This window comes from Rhea pennata, chromosome 14 (assembly GCF_028389875.1).
Source record: "Rhea pennata isolate bPtePen1 chromosome 14, bPtePen1.pri, whole genome shotgun sequence".
Lineage (NCBI taxonomy): Eukaryota > Metazoa > Chordata > Aves > Rheiformes > Rheidae > Rhea > Rhea pennata.
In genome coordinates, this window is record NC_084676.1 from 16,882,061 (window position 1) to 16,905,393 (window position 23,333).

At 43.5% G+C, this 23,333-nt stretch overlaps 1 protein-coding gene across 1 annotated transcript in view; it reads left to right on the forward strand.

Annotated features, from left to right (window-relative positions):
* RASGEF1C (RasGEF domain family member 1C) overlaps positions 1–23,333 on the forward strand; it is a 78,928-nt gene that overhangs the window by 42,793 nt on the left and 12,802 nt on the right. Inside the window, exons 2-6 of the mRNA XM_062587233.1 lie at positions 6,101–6,283; positions 8,179–8,301; positions 10,921–11,058; positions 16,242–16,454; positions 19,528–19,602. Of these exons, the coding sequence (XP_062443217.1) occupies positions 6,107–6,283; positions 8,179–8,301; positions 10,921–11,058; positions 16,242–16,454; positions 19,528–19,602 (726 nt within the window). The 5' untranslated portion in view covers positions 6,101–6,106. The remainder of the gene's footprint in view (positions 1–6,100; positions 6,284–8,178; positions 8,302–10,920; positions 11,059–16,241; positions 16,455–19,527; positions 19,603–23,333) is intronic.

Sequence of the window (23,333 nt, forward strand, 5' to 3'; positions counted from 1 at the left end):
TTTTATTTATTTTGTTAATCTGAAAGTTAAGTGGGAGGGAAGATAAGTCTGCAGCCCCACTCCATTCGTCACATAGTAGGTACCAACTCTTTGTTTCCCCTTGAGAGAGACAGAGCAGATGGAAGGCAGAGATGAAACAAAGATCAAAAGTAAACAGTGCAATTAAGTTTTTGATAAAAGGATAAAACACTTATCACATCAAAGCCGCGGCAAAACACATTAAATGTTTCCTGAACATTTCATGTCCACGTAAGCATTAACTGTACTTGCCACAGGGACATTTGTAGCAGCAGCTGCTGGAGTCGGCGAGTGCTGGCGAGGTATTTACCTTGGTGGCTTTGCCATAGCTCAGCTGGCTGGCACCAGGCAGGGCAGAGCTGGCAGCCCGTTCGACATCTTCCAGCACATCGCACCTTTCGCACAGTGCCCTGCATCTGAGACTGGAGAAGTGTCAATGGGAGAGGAGACAGGCTTTGGGCGGAGAGATGAACCTGCGTTACGTGCATCGTTAGGCAGCTATTTCTTTAAGCCGTGCCCTGCTCAGTTTTCCTAGGTTTGGGCATGGAAAACCATTTCCCAGAGATTTTGAAGTGCTTGCAGTGGGTTGTAAGTGCTGAGTTTGCAGCTGGCTTCTCTGCCAAGCATTGGTCACCATTTCATTCCAGTTTTTGTCTCGGTGAATCAAGTCATTTAAATATTTTCGTGTAAGCAGCATCATTAGCAGTGAGAAGCAACTTGTGGATTACCCACCTTCCTCTCACTGTTGGATATTGAGCTGTCCTGGCCAGTAGAGAAAGAAATGTTAAAAAGGAATATATTTTTTTTCTTTTCAAATATTAATGTGTGAAATATATTAAAAGAATGTACAGAAAAAACTTCAAAACTGGTGAAAGGTAAGGACTAATAAGTAGATAAAAAAAAGAAGAGAGGAAGAAAAAATACAAGAACAAGGGGGGAGAAGATTCTTTGTTTGTTATTCATATAACACCACAAAAGTGCATTTTCTCTTCAGTGGAGGTGGGTTCACTTTCAACAAAGCGTATTTTTACTATTCAGAAGAGCCATAGTTGAACAAGACATTGCCTGAGCTGTCTCATTTCCCAGTCAGACATCCTTGGCTGAAAGCACAACCCAAAGATCATGGAGAGCATCAGGGAGCCTGGTACAGTACCGTTATCCTCCTCATTCCTGGGGACGGATGGTCTCTGGGACACTGTCACAACGCACACAAACAGACGAGGAGGGGCCTTGCTTGTGCCTTCTCGCTCAGCATGGCCTGCATTGAGCTGAGATTACTCATTGCCACTGTGGCTGGTCATAGCATTTTGGTGAAATTGTTAAAGTATCAGCTCAGTACCATTTTATGTTGCCTTTGTGCTGGTATCAGTGCAGAGTCCAGCCTGCTTTCTTCCATTTTATAACTTGTTTTTTCCAAAAGCAAGGGGTTGTGCATCCTGCCCTCTCTGATCCAGCAGGAGACTGTGTGTCTGAGCCTGGTCCCAACAAGAAGTTCCCTTCCCTTGCAGAGTGTTTTTTTTTTTCTCTCAGTTAAATGTTTAGAGGCATTTGCTGAGCTCCAGGACTCAGTCTTTTACAGCACCAGGGCAGTTTGAATGCTAGTATGTACACAGCTACCTGTATCATCAGTCATTTTCTGTGACAGGGTGTGGAAATGTGCCTTTCACTAAGACCACCTACCAGAGGCACTCCCCCCAGGGCCCATTTATCAAAGTGGACCTGCAAGGCACACGCTATATTTTACCCTTGTCACTGCCACCAGCGGCTGCGTGCTGTGAGCAAAGCGTCCATGCTCCTTCCAAACCCACGAGCATTAAATCTGATTTGGGGTCCGGTATATAGCAGAACATCTTTCCAAAGACAGGGCACGAACCTTTCGGTAAGTTTACTGATGGGAATATCCAGGTCTTAATAAGTATGGGTAGCAGCAGAATTTGCAAAAAGGATTTTGGCTTTCTATTGCATGGGTAGATTTTCCTGTGCTTAGCAAGGCAGGTTGATGCTGCTTCTGCAGCTGGTGTTTCCTTAAGGTCTCTGCCTCCGAACGGGTCCTCTGGAGCACAGCGACGCAGGACAGCTCACATCGCCACTGTCTGCCCACAGGGATCTGATTTGGATCCCTCTCCTCTGCTCCGCTGCTCAGCTTTGTGGCACTTAAAGGAACTCGAGGGCTTTTGAGATCTCTATCTACTCCAGGAAATTTTGGTTGAAATTGAGCAAATTTTATAGAAGATTTTGAAGGGGGAGCAGACACACAGTTAGCACCTGCAGTCTGAAACCACCACTTTCTGTAATGAGAGGCTTACCAAAGTGTTGTATGCTGAATTGGACTGCAGTTCAGAGAGGCTCTTTCCTACTGAATTTTCACATGCTTAAATCTCATTGATTTCGAATTAGGTTCAAGTAGTCTTGAAATGGTTTTTTTTGGCCTTTCTACTAGGGACACGTGGGCCGTTGAGTCCAGGCATAGTGGAAGAAAGTTTTACATACAAAATGAACTTCTTTACAAATATCTAATGACCCGGACTAGATTTTTACTTGCTGTGGTTCAGATTTAAAAAGAAGCTTTCATTTAATCACATGATATTTTCTCTAGAAATGGAATAACATTGCAGCAGTATATGTCTTTTCTCGTATTTCGGGAGACATGTACTGGAATCATGGAAAAGTTAATCAGAAGGAGCCTTTTGTGGTCTCTTGTCTAACCTCCTGCTTGAAGCAGGCTAACTTCAAAGTTTGCTCAGGTTGCTCAGGGCCTCGAAGAGTTGAGTTTTGAAAACCTCGCAGGATGGGGATTGAACATCCTCCACGAGCCCCTGTTCCAACTTCACACTGCACTCGTGGGAGGGATTTTTTTTTTTCACTGTGCTTTTCCTCCAAGAAGGATCTGCTTTTGTCTATACCTGCTACCTTTTCCATGCTGCAAACCACTGTGGGTACAGTAAGACAGATCTCCTTGGGGTTCTTGTTTGCTTGCTTGTTTTCCAGTCTCTCATTTCGTCCCTCATTTCTGTATTCTGCCACTGATTGACAGCATAGCCTAGCCTCTGCCTACTGCAGGCAATCATACATTCAGACTTTGTTTCAAAAATAAGATCTTATTTCTGTTTAGCATTTTTGAAGAGAGTGTTTCAGAAACTAAACAAACAGAAAAAGAAAGGAGATGTTGTAAGCCAAGAAGTCACTGTCCTAAACTCTGAACTGCCTAATACAAATATTAGTTACTACCAAGCTTAGTAGTGCAGGAGGTTTTTAGTCTTTGTACGGTTGGTCTTCACACTACCGTAACAGCATCAGATAGTGGTGAGCAGAACAGCTTGATGTTGACACCTTCGGGACTGCAACAGATGCACCTTCCTCTTATGCCAGAAGTGCAACTCCTGCAAGTGGCAGGTGTGGTAGCAACCAGGTAAGCCTCAGGGAGCTCAGGTAAGCCTCACTGGTAAACTTTAGATCAGCCCCCCCCCAATTTTTGATTAGCCCAGGATCTTGATAGTAGAAACTCGAATGTGATTTCTTAATGATACTCAAAAGTGCGTCAACAACAGCTGTGCAGCTGTTTATTCAGTTTTTTAAAATAGCAGTAACTATTTCTTACATAGCATTACTATGTGTTTCATCAAGTTTCCTCATGTGATGAGATGCAAAAGTTCAGGCAACATCCCGTTCAGATATGTTTCTATTTGATAATAAAAATGGCACTGACAGTGAGGGATTACACTGTATAAATTATTACTTAGTCTTCTGTTTTACATTGAAGCAAGACTCTGTCCTATAAATTCACAGTTGTTTTAACTTTTTCTTCTCCTCATCTAGACAGCTATATGTCCATGAGATTTATTTCTTGATCTGTATGGACATGTAATCTTTCTTGGGATTATTGCCATAGAAACAAGACGTAACATGGAGCATTAGAAATAACAAACGGGATTTGGCAGTCTTTCCTATTTACTACACCAAGTCTGAGCTGTGTACAAAAAGCAGCAATTAGTTGCTCTTGGAGCCTTATTAACGAGCACATCTGCATGTTCATTAAAATGAGATATTTCAGCTTCCATTCTGGCTTGGATGACATTCGGATGCTCTGGTTTTTAAAATAAAATAAGCTAAATTCCCTGTCATCTATTTGGTTTTTTTTTTTTTTCGTTGAGGCAGTAATTTGCTGGGTTTGACACTCGCGGTTTCTTTCCAGTTGCTAATCCCGGTGGCGGGCCATGCTGCCAGCCTGCGCGTGCCTCCCGGGAGCTGGGAGGCTCCTCTGAGGGATCAAGTCACCCGCGTTTTGCAAGCAAAACCTGAGCTCCCACAGCACTTGGGCTCAGCTCGCAGCCTCTCCCCGGGCTTCCCACCTGCCTGGCTCGCGGACACGTTGCCCTTCACGTCTTCGGTGCCCCTTGGGTTGGGCAAGTTTTAGCAGCCTGAGGGTTGTGGCAGGCCAAGAGACACTTCGGGTGCACAGGGATATTTGCAGGAGTAAATACAACATGCTGGACAGGTAACTAAAGCAGAGCTTGCCATCTGCATTGTAGCACATCCCCTGATATACGTAGGTCAGAAATATAAACTCGAGTTTTCAAGCCAAATCTCTGAGGCAGCTTTTGAAGTTCTGTGGAGCGGGAAAGAGGTAGAAACCCAGAGGGAACAGGGTAGAGCAAACAGTCAAGAAAGATATTAGAAAATAAAGCATGTCCCTGTGCTGCACGTCGCTGAGCACTACCCCCAGGGAGGTTCAGGCTGGGCTGGCAAGTCATGGGGCAGACATGGTCCTTCAAGCAGGCCGCGTTGATGCTCGAGAGAAAGATCTGGAGTCCTGGACGATGTTTCACTGCTGCTTAGGCAAGTGGAGATTGGTGCTAGGACTCTGCCCTTCTGGCATTTTCCCATCTTGCCTCACATCAAGGAAAATCAAATTTATGAGCAGATTGGCAGATCACAGCGGACTGGCGTTTGCAAAGACCTCCGACGATGTGCTGGCTGATGGGGGAGTGAGAAAGCACCGTCATTCTCCTGGTCTGAGGTCTACGATGCAGCCTCCAGTTGAGAGCAGAGCAGCTTCAGGGTGGGAGGTTGCAGAGGCAGCTGGAGATGCTTTAAAGCCCTCAGGGCAAAATCTGCCCCTCACACCAATTTGGAAGCAATGCAACTTTGCTTAACAGAAGAAAGTTAAGTTGGTTGTAAGCCACAGTATCTAAATGGACCCTGAAAAGTAAACCAGTACAGGCTGGAAAACTGAAATAAAGGGGGCTGGAAGGTGAGCTTGCTGCTCTGAGCTTACATGGCCTCCTTTTCAAAGGTGCTAAGGATCCTGCAGTTCTAGTGAAGTCGATGAGTACTCAGGATCTTTTTGAAACATTTTTAATGCCTAAGTATAGATTAGGTTCCAAAAATAGTGCAGGTGTCTGGCTTTCCGCCTTCATCATTTCTCTTTTCTTTGCACTTTAATCTCTTCTTCAGCTTCTACCTTCTCCGTTCCCTCCACCTCTCTTTTCCTTTTTTTCATCCTCCACTTGTCTGACAGTATTCTCCTGTATCTGCCCTTGCCCCCAGGTGCTTACCTGGGAGCTCTCCTGCTCCTCAGCAGCCATGGAGCACTTCTCAAAGTCCTTCCTGAGCAAGCCCTGGTGGGCACTGTTTTTTCTCCTTCTCTCACGCCAACTCCTCCCAGGCCTGTTCTCAGAGAGATGGAGGTTCAAAACTACGACTTCACTCTGCTCAGGAACCTGCTGAATTTGTGTACCTAGTATCTCACCTCTCCTGCCTGGGCTATAGTGAAAGGGAGGTTACCACAGATCTCGCCTGGGATAGGAGCCTAAAGCAGCCGCCGTCATTTTGTGGCCCAAAAGCAGAAGCAAAATGTTCCATTTTCCTTTGGGAATATTTGCTATCACAGGTGTGATCTGCTGGCGGCAACTGTGAAAAAAAATGTATCATGGAAGGTGTCATGGAAGTATCTCGTTAATTTTGTGAACAGGAAACTCTCGTTAGTGGCTTGTGTTTTTCAAGTCATCAGCAGAGGACAGTTGAGACTCTGGCTATAAATCCAATAGATCTTGTCCCTGACATGAATTTCTCTCTGTTGCAGGAAGGGATGCCCCAAACGCTGAGGTCTACCAGCATGTTTACCCCATGTGGCTTCAGCCCTCATCTACATACTTCAAAAGAAGATGAACAAGGAGGACTGATCTTCCAGGATGGAAACCTTACCTCAGCATCTCTGGATGCTCTAATCCAGCATCTTATACCTACCACTGATTACTACCCTGAAGTAAGCAATTCACAGTATAATAAACAGTTTAATTTTGATTAATTGGGACAGCACTTTATGCAAAAATGCAAATGTGTTCAATTTTGAATTAAAAGGGTTTATTTAAAAACTGCATACACTTAAAGCTTGGTAAATTGATTCGTGGCTTTAAATGCTGTTGTACTGCTCTGTAATTGTTTCCATGAAAGAGCGGATCCCAAAGTTGATACTGCTTTTAAATAAGAGAACAGGAAAAAAAATGTGGTGATGATGAATTAGTAATTTAACAGTAGGAGAACTTCAAAAATAGCAGTGCATCCCAGAGAGGTTTAGATGAAGATTGAAGCAAAAAACTTTGAGTCTGAACTGGCATTAAATTAGCTGAATTTCATAAGCTGCTAAAACCATCAAGGTTTCTCTGCATGTATAAAGCACTTCCTCAGCAAAAATAGAGAAATTCTGATGGGTTCTTAATTTACCTGGGGTTGTTGCTTATTTGTGCAGAGACTCTCCAGTCACTGGACAGCAGAGCTCAGATCCTAATCTTTGTTCCTTCAGTGAAAATTCAGTGTTTCTTCACTGATAATATAAGAATCTAAGCTGAAAGGAAGTTTATGGTCCTGCAAGCCATTGACTTCACTGGATTTACACATCCTCAGTGGAATTTAGGGCAGAGTTTGGCTCGTGGAAGACTTTGAAGTGCTAATGTGCCTCTATGGAAAGGCTTGTATTTCAAAGTGCCAGAGTAGCACTGGCTTCTGGGCGGTTTAGAGGACCACTGAAGTTATCAATGCAGAGCAGACAGCATGTTTTAAATTAGCTGCAGCTGAGCTTCTGATCAGCTAAAAATATGTCATAAAAGAGCGTATCAATTAAAAAAGAACGGAGAGGCAATAAAAGTAGGTAATGACGAGATCAGGCTGTAAGATTTCCGGTAAGTAATGTGTGATGTGAAATAATTTCACCTACTGCTCAGGAGCATGGCTAGGTCTGGGGAAAAGAAGATAATCCAGGTGCCAGGAGGGGTTTGGATGCAAACGAATGAGGATTCATGCATATATTTTAAATTCACTCCAGGAGTATTTTAAATAATCCAGTGACTTATCCAACAGTCTTGCTTCCTACAGTTTCAGTGAAGTGGTACTGCGTATGACACAGTTTGGCTGTTAAATTTGGGCGAGTTAGTAAAATGAGTGAAACTTTCCCTAAAGCAGGCAGAGTGAGACCTGCAGAGCAGTAAAGAGGAGATATTACTAATGTGGGGATGTCTACAGCTCCCAAGCCAGTGCGGCATGGGATAACCTGAGCAACGCTCACTTACCTGTCACTGGCCTCCATCTGTGCCTGCTTCTGCTGTCTCCAATACCTGGGCTAGCTCTTGCAGACTGAGCTAGAGGCAGTCTTCACTGCACTTCCACATAGCATATATCCAAGGGTTTGGGCAAGCGAGGGTTGGAAGTGGGTGCTGAGAAGGTAGGAGATGCCACTGGCTCGTGGGAGGGTCTGAATGGCAGGAGGTACCTGCTGTAACCATTTGCAAGGTCAGGAATCTTTATGTCTTTTAGATATACAGGTCTGTCGCTTTGTCCCAAAGAAAATGCCTTGCTATAAAAGAGCAGATTGTTTGCTCTAATGGGTTTTAGTGCTTGAAAGAAAATGTAAACATTCAAAAGTTTGTATTTAATAAACGCAGAAGAGCAGACATCCACCTGGCAGCTGTAATGTCACAGTGTGACTTTCTGATATGTAATGAAGAGTCGTGTCCTCTCTAAGCAGGGACTATGCTCCAGTGGCTGTATTGCTTTTTAAGTGGGAAACTGTTTTGCAGTAGGAACATAGCAAAAACCATGGAGTTCAGGGAGCTTCTTAGCCACTGGGTGTCTGGCTTACAAGGTCTGCTTGTCTCTTTTCTGCAGAAAGCCTATATCTTTACATTCCTGCTGAGTTCCAGGCTCTTCATCGAACCTCACGAGCTTTTGTCACAAGTCTGTCATAAGTGCATCGAGCAGCAGCGGCTGGACGACCCAGTGCTGGACAAGGTTAGTTTGGCCTTACAACAGAAAAATGTGAGGTATTTTCAAGGAGCAGAAAGTCCTTGGACTCCCTGTGGATTGAACAAAAACATTCTCATAAGGGTGATAGTAGTTGCGGAGATCCTGACATTGAGGCATCCGAGCATTAGTGTCCAAGAGCAGCTCCCCAGACACTGGTCACTGTGGTCACTGCCCTGTCTCAGTCTTACCAGGTGATTTTCCTTCTTACTTCTTTAAGGCTCTGATGAAGCCTGCAGAATGCGAGGAGGTAGGATATAAACACGTCAGTCGCTGACGTCAGCACAGCACTCTCCCATTTTTACTTAATGCGTCTGCCCTTATGCTTTCTTGCTTCTAGTGCAGTGTGTAACAGCTCTCCTTGGCCTTTTCTGACACCCTGAATGCAGCGTAAGAGCATGCAGCTCCCTACTAACCTTCCCTTGTCGGCACTGACAGGCTGTTTGTGCAGCTGTGCTGCAGAGCAGGCCTCCGTCTGGCACACTGGGAGCGAGCTGAAGCAGCAGTGAGGCTCTGACAGGCTAACCAAATGGGAAAATCCAAGCTGTTACTGCGTCCCTGCTCCTGATTTGCTTAAGGACTGAGCAGCCTGATACAGTGTGTGACAAGACATATGTGTCCTCCAGCAATCCCAAAGGCACTGCAGGCGAGACGGATCCCGTTGCATCCTGCTCAGTGCCAGATTCCACTCAGCTTTGCTTGGAGTATTGGTGAAAACTGGTGTAGGGCATTGCCTGGAGTGAGAGATATATTTTCAGTGCGGTGGAGGAGAGAAGAATGTGCATCAGTTGCAATTTTACAAAAAAAAAAAAAACAAAATACTTCAAACAGAATTCTGAAATGCATCTCAGGATCAGCCTGCCCAGTTTTGAAACACAATGTTTTTGGCATCCAGTACTGAATCAGTCACCAGCATCTGAGCCCATGTGCTTGTTTTTGCCCAGGCAGCTGGTTGCAAGAGTAACACAAGCTCCACCTTCCCTACAGCGTGGAAGCAGCCAGCCTACATAGAAGTCTGATATTTGAGTTGCATACATACAGTCTGAGTGCAATACAAAAATTTACATCAGGAGCAGCATCCAAAACAGCTTTTCTGATGTGTGATAGGTTCTGTTCTCTAACGCAGGTGCTGTGCCTGAAGCACATATATGAGGATTCAAATATGAGCATTTTAGACTATCACTGCTTGTCAAACTTTGCAAGAAATGAGGGATGTTATCTTACTATGTTATTACAAACATCTCCCAATCTACCTGAAATGACACTGCTTCTGAGTGAAGCTGCATTTTGGCAGCCCTGAAGTAAGGTACAGCTGGTGGGACACAGCTGATTTTGTGTTCCTGAGAGTGGGGCTGACTTTGAAATTGCAGCTGCACACAAGTGACCTCCCATCCCATGAACCCTGTCCTGTGACTTGCACAAAGTCCTCTCCTTCAATTCATAACAGCAGTTTACATAGCTGGAGCAAAAGTATCCCCAGACCTTTGTAGTTTCAAATAAAGCTTTCCTTTTAGTAGCCACCTGCTGGTCTTTGAGCGTGAGTTTAATGCTAGCTGACAGCAGTTATTTTTAGAGATGTGGTTCATTGAAACCTGTTGTTGGTGGAAAGCTGAAATATGCATTTTAACCACCTTGGTTGAAAAACTGAGCTCTGTGGAGCTCAAGAGTATAATTTTTCCTGATTATAGGGTACACTTCAGCTACAGTACGTATGCAGAAGGCGGCTGTTTGTTTTGAGCTGTGTTTTCTGTAAATAAAAATACAGTTTATTGTTTAACGCAATTTCCTCTTTCCACGTTCTTGAATAATGGAGGATGAAAGCTTTGGAAGCAGCCATTCTGGCTGTGTATTGAGATAATACGAAGGCACCAACAGTGCTATTCCCTCCTGTTCCCCCTCCTTGCCCCATATCATCCCCAGACTATTCCTGCTGCTGCATCATCAGGCAAATCTACACCAAAAGCAATGTGGGCAGCAGCTGTATGTTGCATGAGTGGGTGTCCTTCTTCTCCTATCATGACCTTGAGCTCATGTGGGAAGAGGGCAATGTTATCAGGAGTCCAGGTAAAGGTATGAATGTGCGTATGTTTTGTCTGTCTTTTCTTCCTTGTGTTACATTTACCAGTGGTCACTAAGCAGTGCATCCTCCTGCCAGAAAGCAAAGGAGCAAAAGACTCACCTCTTTGTTGGTCAAGCAATAACACTGCAACCAGTTCTTCAGGAAAGGATGAAAGCACAGGAGGGTTGTAGGGAGGAACATATGGTTCAAATCAGCAAAAAGGCCAGATGTTTTAAAATAAGGTATTAAGGTTGCACCAACAAAATATGTCCATCCAGCCATAAACTGGCCAATTGCATGGGCAAAATACATAAATCTGCATGTAAAACAGATAACTGTGCATGCATATAGACACTGGTACATTTTGCATGCAGAAATGTGTCATTTGTGCACCAGACTATTTGTTTGCATGTGTGGAGATTTTGCAGGTGCAACCGTAAGTGCCTTTTTTGAAAATTTGGCCCCTTGTTCAGTGAAATACATATTTGCTAGGTCTTCAGTGAGTGAGGACATTTCAATTCCTATCCATCACTCTCGTTTCCTTTTAGGCACGGATCAGAAAATTTGGACCTAAAATCTTACAGTTGCTGACAGAGTGGACGGAAACATTCCCGTATGATTTTCAGGAAGAGCGAATGATCAGCCATCTGAAAGACATGATTCACAGAATAGCCCCATGTGATGAGGTGAGGATGTCTGGCTGGAAATGTTGCTTGGAAATGTTAAATTCATTTATCGCATTTGGTTCCTCCTTATTTTTCTCCTGTTACTTGCCATGTTCTGTTCCATGCCTGCTCCTGGAAGCACTTACAGTTTTGTTCTCTGCTGGTAAAAGTTTGTGGTAGCTTCCCCAAAAAACCATGTGTCTCAGTTCAGGTATTCATGTGGCAATGACATGGGAACACATCAGAGTTATCAGTAGAATTTATCTGCTGTACACTACTTTCTAAGAGAACAAGTCTCCCATTTTACAGATGGAAGATTTGAGTTACAGCATAGGCTGAATGTGGTGTTCACAGTTCAAATAGCAACCCTGCTGTGATCTTCCATATTCTAGTCTAGCAGAGCAGTTAAATATCATGATTGAAGACCAACCATCCTGCCCAAGCAGGGGGCTCATGGAACATTCCTGGATGTCTAATTTAGCAAATGAGGGGTGGAGCAAGCAGCCAGTGAGAGTTACTGCATGGAGGAGATAAAGAAGATCACCAGTTGCTTGAAGGTAGCTGAAGAAGGCTTCCTCTCTCAATGAAAACGAGTCGTTGTAAAAGTAGAACCAGCAAGGGACATCTATGGTCCTATTTTGTCTCACCTTCTCCTATTTCCGTATGTCCTTGATCTCCTGCCCAGACATCATTTCATTCCTTGGTTTACATCTCTTCACAGTCTGGTAATGTGTTTGAAACAAGCTTTGCTTTTTGTCATCATCTTTTCATTAGTGAATCCAGCAAGGGTTTGGCTCACGTGTTCCTGTCCTGTGCAAAACACTTCACAGGCTCAATGCTAAAGTTGGTTCATGTTGTAAAGCTGGGACCTAGAGAGCGAGTGAGCAGATACAGAGCAGCAGACTCCAATCACAGCCTGACTAATGCCGGTGGGATCCACATTAAAAACCACAGGATCTATGGGGGCCAAGACATTCACTCCTTTTGAATCTAGTCTGTTTTACTGACCTGGAGAGGTAGCAAGGGACAGTCCTTGTGTTTTTTAAAAGTGTTTATGGACACATGAGTTCTCTGGGACACAAAAGTAGCAAAAGACAACAGCACATGGCCTGGTAGACAGAAGCTAGATTTAGATGTTTATACAAGTTTCCTCTTGGCATTCAAATACATGAGTTATGTGTGTGGCAGAGCAGGACACAGTGAACAGTCTCTGAGAGACCTGCATGCAAATTCAGGTGGTGAATCCCTTAAATTAATTCAGAAACATTAAAAATACCACAAAGTCCGTGAATATAATAAAGATATGGGCAAACAGCACATTGAGAGTCTCTAATTACTTCTAGGTTAACCATGAGATGTGGAAGAATTCAGCTCAATTGGCTACATCAAGGCCTGGCTTCAGGCCACAGATGTGTGCAATTCAGTATAACAAGAAGCGCATACGCATGAGGCTGGAAAAGAGAGGGGTGGAGAGAGAAGAGAAACAATTTGCAGGGCTGAAGAAGAATGGAAATGAAATAGGACCCTCCTACCCACATGAAACACAAGAGAAATGGAAACAGCTGCTCTTGGGCTGGGCTGGCATCACTGCCGGCGCGCCGGGGCTGGCTGCAGGCTGGCACAGCTCTGCTGGTCGAGCTGCAGCCCCGCGGGAGAGGAGAGCACGGGGAAGCGGTGTGACGCTTCGGTGGAGCTGAAGGGAACAGAAAGGGCGGACAGAAAGGGACAGGGTGGCCTTGACCCCGTCTGCAGGAGGGAGGTGACCCATCCTGCAGCCTTCTTTGAACTATGTTCCTGATGAAGAGCTGTGAAGAAAAAGCTTTGGCACACAAAGCAGCAGTTTATTTACCAGACCTGAGCAACTGCTGCACACCTTAGTGCGTGCACACAGTGCGTACCTCTATGTACTGATGCTCAGAGGTGCTCTGAGGAACATCAGACTGGATTTGGTCAAAATCGTTGTTTTTCAAATATTACTAGGCACTGTAGTTGCAAGTGATTATGTCTGAATGGAGTCAATAATTAATTTAAGGAACAACTTACATCCTGCAAATGCAAATTTCCTATTTTGAGGGACAGCATAATAGAGTGGTTGTGCCCATTAGTTGTTTAGAAGAAAGTTATTCCCATCGTGAATCATAGAAGCTATAGATTGCAAGATTTGGTAGGTCATCTAGTCCATGTAGGTTAATGCAGGATTTTCCCCTCCAGTATGTGCGCCTGTCCTTTGTACAGTCCACTTTCTAAAGGCTCTGTGATGTGCTTATAAGGGTGTCCATGCTGAGAAGCATTTCTTAGTAAGTACTGTGATTTGCATTTAGAGTTAGAAATTTTAATTAAAATTTAAGCTCCTAAGCCACCTGCTGAGGCCTGCTGTCTTCAGAGGAACTTTCTCAGATAAGAATGAACATTTTCTTTATATATTAAACAGTGGCTTGCTTCTTTTGACTGTTAATACGGGAGTGAGGAAAAATAGGTTGATAGCAAGTCCAGCACGCAGCTCCATACAATGGGGGTTCACTTGGTGGCAAGGCAATTACCAGCATGTCAAAGGTAATGAAAAAAGTCATTTTGACGTAGTGAATATGTTTTTTAAAAAGGCAGGAAATGCTTTTAAAAGGGCAACAAAAAATTTTTTTTTTAAATTCCTCCCCCAGTATTCACAGAAAAGCTTTCCAGGAAAGGGTGCACTCAACAAACTTACAGTGAGCTTTTTTAATAGCTCTAATTTATGAATAATCTTTGTGTTAATTGTCTGATTTATTTTATTCTCTTTCCTTAATCTTTGTTTGCTATTGTCTATATATATTTTTGTGCCATATTTCCTACAAAACTGGGTGAAACTAGATCTCTTGATGAGAGTTTATTGAGAGACTTGCTGATATGCTTGTCATTAAAGCAGTTTTGTGCTGCTTTGTGGCTTTTCATCCAAACAGTGAAGGATTTGGTGCTGCACAGACATGGCTGATCAAAGAATTCTCATCCAAACTGTATTTTGAAAGAGAACTAGGTTTTCAGCTTAAAGTTTTTGAGCAAAAATGTCTGATATTCTGTAGAAAATTTTCATGTCAGTGTCCCCCTGCCATCACCAAAACAATTAATTCTCCCAGTTCACAAAATGCCAAAATACATCACCATTTGAATTTCCACTAAAAAAATACTATTCTATTCATAGGGCTTCAAAAGCTATGCTGAGATTTGCAAACACACCTGAGATGTAAACCAGAGAAACCTTTGGATGCTGTTCAGTGGTGTAGGTCCAGGCTGGCCTTTGTAAATCAAAGGGGGGACCATCTGTTTGAGTAAGGATTTACATGAAGCAAGCCTAGCAGCCTTTCTTCCTGGCAGACAGTGTACATCAGGAACAAATGAAATTTGAAAAAAAAATGGTTTCCATTTTCTTAGAAATTACTTCATTTATTATTTTTTCACTCTTCCTCACTCCTCCTCTGTGATTTGCCTCCAAATGGAACATGTGTTGAACTTTTTCCCAGAGGAGTCTCTCATGCCTTCTAGGTATTTTCTTCATTTTGAGTTTGTCAGCTCTATTTTGCAAAATAGCCTGACCACATCCTGCACACTGGACCATGCTCCAGCCCATCTCAGTCATACCGAGTCATACAAGTGTTACAAAGTCTTGCAGCAAAAGTGGAAGCACTTGGGATGTTCTGAGGTTTTCCAGCCTCAGACCGTAATGAAAACAGGGTAGATGAGAGCATGTTATTCTAGACTGTGAAGATAGTGCTTCCTGTATGCAGGTGGGATCCTGTGCATGTGAAAAGAGCACTGAGTCTGGCTCCTGGTAACTTGGACACCTAAAACACAAGTGCTGCCAATGCATACAACTTCAGATTATCCATAGTCTAGAAGAGACTGAAGACAAAGGCTGTGTCTAAATCGTGAGGTTCAGGAGCACTTTCCAAGTGTGTTTGGGCTGTATCCAGCTTGGGATTCACCTGTGGAGACACAGATGTGTGTTGGTCTTCATGGGAAGGCACGCTCTGGCCAAGTCGCTGGTGTGATGATCGCTGCTGCATGGAGGGTGCCATGGTGTCCATCTGCGTAGTGCTGGTGTAGCAGAGGAGGTCTCTGTGCCAGCTCAGATTACACACTCACAGTTTACAAACTGGTGTTACTGGCAACTTGAGGTGGCTCAGTTCTGTTTGGGGAGGGAGTGAGGAGTTACTCCACTTGTGAGCAGCCAGGGCATCTCTCCACTGTGTATCTGTGTGCTGGGGGGAGGAGCTGACAGTGGGCCAGCATGCAAACCATTTTTCCAGGGGACTGAGCTATCTGAAGTTGAACAAGTACCCATCCCACACATGATTGATCCTCCTTTCTCCTCCAAGGAGAATCCATGAGACCTGTCCTTCAGCAGGATACAGCCATCCTCTGTTCCACATGAGGCATTAGCCCAATGGCTTTTCTAATTAATTCTGTCTTTAGAGCCCATCCACCTGTTCTCTCATTTATCTCAGTTTTATTATGTCTGCATCTGTCAGTCATGAAGAGTTGAAGGCATTTCTGCCCATACTCCATGGCCAGGAGCTCCACTTATTGTCTGATAAGAACTGTTCCAGCTCTGAGAGCAACCTGAGCAACTTGCTAATGATTATCCTGCTGAGCATATGGCTGTGCTTGGAATACAGTATGAGCTCCCTCCAATAGCAATTAACATTTTGGATATTAAATACTCAAAACTATGTAATGCTCAGACCTCTCCAACAGGGTAGGAATAACAGCATGCTTCTACTGCTCTCGGCTCAAAACAATGGAGAGTGTATCATTAGAAACATTTCTTATTCCTAGTAAATAGGGATTTACTAGGAAACATTAACAGCTAAGTGTTGGCCAAGAATTCTACCTAACATGAATGATGGGGACCAAATGCTGCTGTGCTCCATAAAGTTGGTATAACTCGTATTAATAGCATTGCCTCTTCTCTGATCCCACCAGTACTTGTGTTCGCAGGAGTACGCTAGTACTGCTGCCAGCCCAATCCACCAGTCCTGATAGCCTCTTCTCTTGACTACAGTCTGTTTCTGTAATTAAGGCAACTGGTTATTCTGAAATAGGCTCATTGAAAATAAAGTGGTAACCTGTTGTTGGCTTAGAAGTATTTTGCAGTAGGAAATTCAACATAAAAAAATGTATTATCAAGTTCTATGGGTGGTTAATGTTTCTTTCTCGCTCAATTTTTCCAGGCCTACTGGAAAAAAATGAATCAGCTTTTGCAAACCTTGAATCAGAAGCTTGCAACCCTCAGCCATGGGCAAGAAGGGATTGTCAAGATCAGTGCTGCTGTCTCTGATAAGCTGGTTGCCTTTAAAAGCAAACCTCCATCAATCCAGAGAGAAATCCTGAGTGTCTGCAGTGACCCCTACACTCTGGCTCAGCAGCTTACACATGTGGAGTTGGTAAGTGGGAATGATTTCCAACTTTTGCAGAGATTTTTTTTAAGCCATCAGCTGCTAAGTGTTACAGACACAACCAAAACACCTGCACTGCTGCACACACCTCATCCTGAATCAGCACTGCAAAGGGAGGCAGGTTTTGACATGTTAAGAGATGCTTGAGAAGCAAGAGATATATCAGAGTGTTTCTGTGTATCTTGGGACAGGTCGCTTTACGCTTTCTATTCTTCAGCTTGCATATTTATAAAATGTGAGTTGTATTCCCCAAAAGATCAAGGGATACCATTTGTTGAATTCCATAAGATGCTCTGAGCCCCACAACCTGAAGGTGTTATTGGAATGAGTGATTATTAGCTCTTTCATTAATTTAGAAGAAATTTTAGCAGTTCGAATCCATTTCTGAAGATACACAAAGCGTCCAAGCTGCCTGATGTGTTCTTAATTCTTCCCTTTGGGACTTTCTGCATGCCCGTACAATGGTGTGCAAACACAAAAACCACTCCCTACTTCCACACAAAGTCCTGCTGTTTCACTCCTGGAATAGTAATTCATTCTCAAGCAGATTCTGATGGTAGTTGCTCCAATTGCAGCGCCAACACCCTTGACAGTGTTGTGTTGCATATTCTTCTTCTCCCACTGTCAGGTACTCCATGTAGACCTGCAGGTCCACGGAAGAGCATAAAGCCTTACTGCTGCTATCAGCAGACCTCTCAATGTCCTAACAATTCCCCACTGCCTGTCCTGCAGTGTATACTGTTCGCTTTTGAGAGGAAGACTGGAAAAAAAGAAATGAAATGAAAGCCTGGACTGTAGATTGAAGTGAATACCATTGAATTAGCTTTGGAAATTCTGAAAGTAGTTCATATGCTGTTTCTAAAGAGTTGGAATAGCTCAGAAACCCCTGGTTTAGGGTCATGGTTTGTTTTGAGTACATGCAACTTTGCCACTCTTAGTTTTATATAGCTTAAGCTAGATAGTACAAGTCCTTTTGCCTGGAGTTTTTTCTTGTTTTTCTTTTCTTCCACAATACAACTACTCACTAAAGGGGGAGTCCCTGTAACCAAACTGCACTCTTGAAACTGTGATGCAGCCAGAGGTTTTCATTCCACTTTACTATAATCAGTGCTCTATCTTGTCTTTCACGTATTGCATGTCATGCACCAATTACTCTGCACTGAAACTGTCTAGTGCTTACTTGTCAGTAAGAATTACTTGCTATTTATTTAATAACAGTTATTTGTTAGTAAGAGTTCTGTACTGTTATCAGAGTGTCAAGGTGAGAAGCCAAGAGAAATACCATAAGAGTAGCCATAAAATTTCCACTTAAGCAAAACTGCCATTGATTTTATTGTTGCTTGAGTGTTTTAAGGTTGGACTGCATGAGTTCCAAAATATCTCCTCTGGAATATCTTGGAGGCCTGTAATCTTTCAGAAGTACTTGCTTCTAATAAACATCTATCGAGGAACTGAACTGCTAAATGGGGAGTTGAAGTGACATACTACTTCCTTAAAAATACCACCTTTGATATCTAGTAACCCAGTGGGATCATACCAACAGCTCAGCTTTTGTGAGGGCCTTCCAAAGCATTTTGCAGACCATAGTATTACTGTTATGGATTGGGGAAAGAGGTGCACAAATGAGACGTAAATGGCCCAAGAATCAGGGCAGGGACAAAAAGGAGACTGATGCCCATCTTCTGACTCCCAGACCATTGAGCTTTTGCAGGCTATGCTACCCCATCGATAATTCAGTCACGAGCGCTGGCTTCTTCTGTTCAGACAAGATGGAAGTGATCTTCTCTTCCCTTTTCATAGCCTGAACTGAATTGTGCTGATAGGCAGAAGCAGAAGTCAAAGGGAATTAAGGCATGCATATGAAAACGTGGCCTTGAGGGTCTAGTTCATTAATAAATAGGCTAAATCGGTTCAGCAGCAGCCAGACTCAGTATAATTAATCATGACGCTAACTGCTATAAAATGTCATAGCTCACATCATGTTTTTTTTTTTTTTCCAACAGTTCTGAGATCTATTGATATGATAGATATCAAGTCTCAGAGAAATATCTAGGGGAACACTTTCAGTGGAAGCACTTTCTGCTGGTGGCAAAGAAGTTTTGTTAGCTGTTGGGTCAAGGGCAACTTAGCTGTCATGACTATATGTTCCAGAAGCACTGGAGAGCTGCTTAGCTGCTGCAGGGCCAATGCCAAACAAACCTTTCACAAAACAGTATCAGGAGCTTCCTTCCATCTTTTGTCAGCAAGCTTAGTTCTTTGGGGAACCAAAGGGAGCTCCCATAGAGGCAGGATCACAAATACCAGCTTATTTTTAGTCTGCAACCCATCTGTGGCCCTTTACTCTTGATGTGGAAGAATATAACCCCTGTCCTTCCTGAGCAGCAGACAGAGGCATGGCTGAGACTGCCAGGTTTCTTCAAGAGCTGGTGAAGATGTACCATACCTTACTTTTTTTTTTTTTTTTTTTGTACTGTTGTTTCAGGTAGTACCTGAGACACCACTATGTAACTAATGCTTCTAATGTAAGCACATGCATCTTTAATGCCTTCCTTTCTCAGTGGCACAGAGCCACTACCCCAGGGCACCACCTGAGCATCTTTGGGTAGGAAGGTAGGGTCAGAGCTGTGTGTGTGCAGAGGAGCTAGTGATTGCTATGGTTACCAGATCACAGCATTACTGTCATTTTAAGAGCTGGGAAACAAAGCTATTGAGCAATGCTAGACCACAGCAGGTCTGTGGCAGCACTAAGCACAGCACTGAGGTCTCCTGACTCCCAGATGGGACCTTGTGCATCCAGCACCTTTCTCTCTGTGCAGCGGAGAGGGCTCTTACTGTGGCTTGTCAGTAATGAGACATTTTTATTCTTGTTTCCCTCTTTCTGCTGAAATAACTCTGATTGCTCTTATGAATTTTAATGTCTGGTGCTAGTTGGCTGTCTACCAGTTCAGTAACACCCTTTCAAAGCTGACAGATAATGGGAATGTCTTACCAAGAGAAACAGAAGAGATCCTGCGATACCTTCTTATTCTTGCTGTCTCTCTTTTTTTTCCCTCTCTAAAAGGAAAGGCTAAGTCACATTGGACCTGAGGAATTTGTGCAGGCGTTTGTACATAAAGACCCTTTGGATGGCACCAAGGTATGATTTGTCTGCATGCAAAATGTCTCCTGCAATAACTCTGTTTGTTCCAGATGAACTGATTTGATGAGATCCAAAAGAACAGGGCTTGGGGCACACGTCAAGCAGGACCAGACCCACTGGCAGACATCTGTACTCTCACAGCAGGGACGGGACCTTTGGTAGAGCTCTCTCATTGGCAGGTCATTGCCATTCTTTCCTGATGAGCATATGTCCCGGCCAGAGACGTCCAGTATCCCGATGTCCTGGCCTCTAGCTCGTTCCTCCTAGCATGTTTTGATCAGGGCAAATGGCTTGTGGCTGTAAAGAATCGGGGAACGTCTGTTCCCAGTGATGAAATTGTAAAGACTTCGGACGTGATGTAATGCCCATAGCGTGTGCCCAGACACCACAGTAATGAGTCAGTGCGTCATGAATCAACGTACTCTTCTCTCTCTGCACAATGGCTTTTAACCGAAAGCACGGTAGGGGATGGAGTGCCTGATCAGAGCTTCATCCAAAGTCCAGAGAAGCCAGTTGGAGCCTTTCCACTGATTCCAGTGGGGTTTGAAGCAGCACTTCAGTGAGTGCCTCAATAAGGAAAAACAGTTCCTGGCCAGAGAGTCTGAGATTTCACGTACTGCCAGGAAAGAAAGAGGGTGGAAAACTCATCCTCAGAACTGCATATGGGCTCCTACTGAGATCATGCATCCATGGCAGAATTTTGTCTAGATGCTGAAAATAACAGAAAGACCTCTGTTTATAGTCCTGTCCAAAGAGAATAATTTGTATTGATGAAGAATTGGATGGATGGATGGATGGATGGATAAAAAGAGCAACACTGGGCTTTCTCCGCTCGCTGGAATTCTGGAAATTCTGCACTTGGTTGCAGGGAGAGGGGACTGGGCAGAGCTGTTGTTCCAGGTATTCTGAGCATTGGTCACATCCTTTAGGAAGGAATGCTCAGATATCTAAGATGTGTCAGAAATATGAAAGCTCTGAGTGCCATAAAAATAATTGTCATTTTTAGTAAAGAACTTCACAGAAATGTGTGTTGAGGAAAATGCTTTCTTGGGCTCAGATGTGTATTAAGAAGACTTTCTTAATGGAAAATATTACTGTTGGAGCTTTTGATCATTGAGAAAATGACATGTGTTATCAACTTAGCTAAACCAAGTCAAATTTTAGTCAAGAGTCATGGGGTGAGAAGAATTCTGTCTCTTTTTGATACCTTTAGTAATTTTGCTGCCTCTATAGGAGTTACCAGTGTATCAAAGATGGACTAAAAATCATCCCATTTTAGATAGACTCTAGGAACTTGCAGTTAAGCATTTTCCACTCAGGCTTAATGACAATAAAATCATTCTTCTGCCACTTGGAAAAGCAGAAACTCAGCTGGTTTCCAATGTCATGGTGCCCAGGAACAGCACCTGCAGTCTCCTACTGCTAGGAGAAGGAAGAGGAGAGGCTAGAGGGGGAGCTGTGGGCTCCCATGTGGAGCTACTGGACTGTCCATGTGAGAGTGAGCCACTCTCACAATGAGTGATTTATTGGTTACTCCAGCCCTCTGACTATCCCTGTGCATCATGATTATCAGCCTGGCACATCTGGAAGAGACCCTGTAGCAGCTATATCCTTCAACCGGCCACTTCTGTCAAGGAGAGCCACAATTAATGAGCTTAATGAGTCACTTATGAGCTTCAAGAAATGGCTTCCTGGGTGGCATGTGCTCTTGGCTGCAAAACAGCAACTGGTTTTAGTGCTTCTTGATGCTTACAGCATATGAGCTTTGTGTTTTCCTATCACCTCCATGCCATCATGTGCAGTGTACCTGGGAGGATGAAGTTGCCAGAGACAAGAGGAGGTCACAGCTAAGAAGTTTAACAGGTGAAATGGAGCATATTACCTCGTATCTGCTTTCAGTCACCCATCAACCACTACCGCCTACACTGGTCTTCATAAATCTTTGCTGGGGAATATTACACAGTGAAAAGGACAAACCAGTTTTGATGGAATTTCAGCAACCTGCTGTGAATGTGAGGGACAACTGAAAAAGGACAAGAGTCTCAGGAAGTCTTCATCTGTGCTGCAAAGTGAAATGAAAGGGATCAAATGAGGGCACTGAATTTGAGTGAATTTTGGAAGAATGGGAGGAGAAGCAGCAGTGAATGAAGTTAAATTGTATAAAGCCATGGCAGGGAGGGATGCTGAGAGGAAGAAGGAAATGTGCAGTGTTAAACTGAGGTATGCACAATAGCCATGTGTGTGTGTGTGTGTGTGTCATTTGGCAATAGCTACATCAGTAATTTCAAGTGCAGTGCCAGCACAGAGGAATATCAAGAGAGAAATTAAGGTTACAAAGGAAATATAAGGAAACATCAGCTGGGGTGAACAGGAAGGACTAGAGCACAGAGCCTGAAAGAAAGGCAGGGAGAAATGGATATCTGAGCAAATTATCTCAATAGAGCAAGATAAATAAGAGATTTTTCAAAATATGTCAGGAGTATACAGTTATGCACATTCCCCAAATGCAAATCAGTACCAGACCTGTGACTTCATTGGAGTCATTAATAGCAGGGACGGGAGCAAGGGATGCATCACTGGATTGCCTTTGAAGTCGAAGGCAGTATCTTCCAGCTAATACGGATCGTAAAGTTTTGCATAGTAAAGCAAAAACTACCATAAGGCATGGCACCTCTCAGTTATCAGGGTTAAAGTCAGCAAGACTGATGAAAATCGAGGTGGTTTGGAACTTTCCTCTCCCTTCTGCCAGCCTGATGGGGAGCCCCAGCAATGACTGAGAAGAGCCTCTGCACTACGCTACGGCATAGCTGAGGGATCGCGCGGGACCTGGAAGAGCAGCACAAACCTTCCCAGCCCTTATGTGGGGTGACCGGTCATGCCCCAACCCGCGGAGATTATTGGTGCCATTTATAAAGCTTAAACTTTAAAAAGCAGCCAGGTTCGACTTTAAATGGGCACATTCTTCACATGTTCTGTGGCAGAGGACAGCAGGGTTATGATGGAAATACTGTAATCAGAGCAAAGCCTAAGTTTTGTGTAGTTTTTTGGCTATAATGGGGAATGAATAATACCACAGAGAGCAAGAAAAGCTATGGCTGTTGATAAGCTGGGGATGGTTTGGGTTTCTTTTGGGTTTTTTTGATATTCATGTATTGCTTGCTGATAGTTACTTTTGGGATGCTTTCAAAATGTATTTTTCCTATTGGATATGTAATTTAGTCTTAAAGTAGCTAGGAATTTTATGTTTGTTAAGACTTCCCCCATGCTTTCTGTGATTTATGTTTCTGAACACCTATCTACACAATCGGAGTTTAATATATATATATATAAAATTACCTTGGGAATCATATTCCACATTCCTTAAAGGCTTTTAGGTATTTGTTTAACTTATGTAATATGAGCATTCCTATTGTCGTTAATGAATCTGTATTCATGCACTGTGATTTTCTTCTTAGTGGCACGTATTTATGGCAGCTCTGGGAAATGCTCGTCTTAATAAAACAAAAATTCAGAATTCTCTGATACCCTCTAGTGGATGTTAATGAATGTTTAAATAAATCACGTGAAATCAAGAGAGCAGCAAGTCCTAGGACTTTCTCAGAATTTAGGTCTGGGAAAAGAACTCAAGTTCTCATGATCCCAAGCAACATCTTTAAGGCTGCAGGAACTGCCATACCTCCACTGAAATCAAATTATCTATTGAAGTCAAAGGAAGTGGAGGAGTTCAG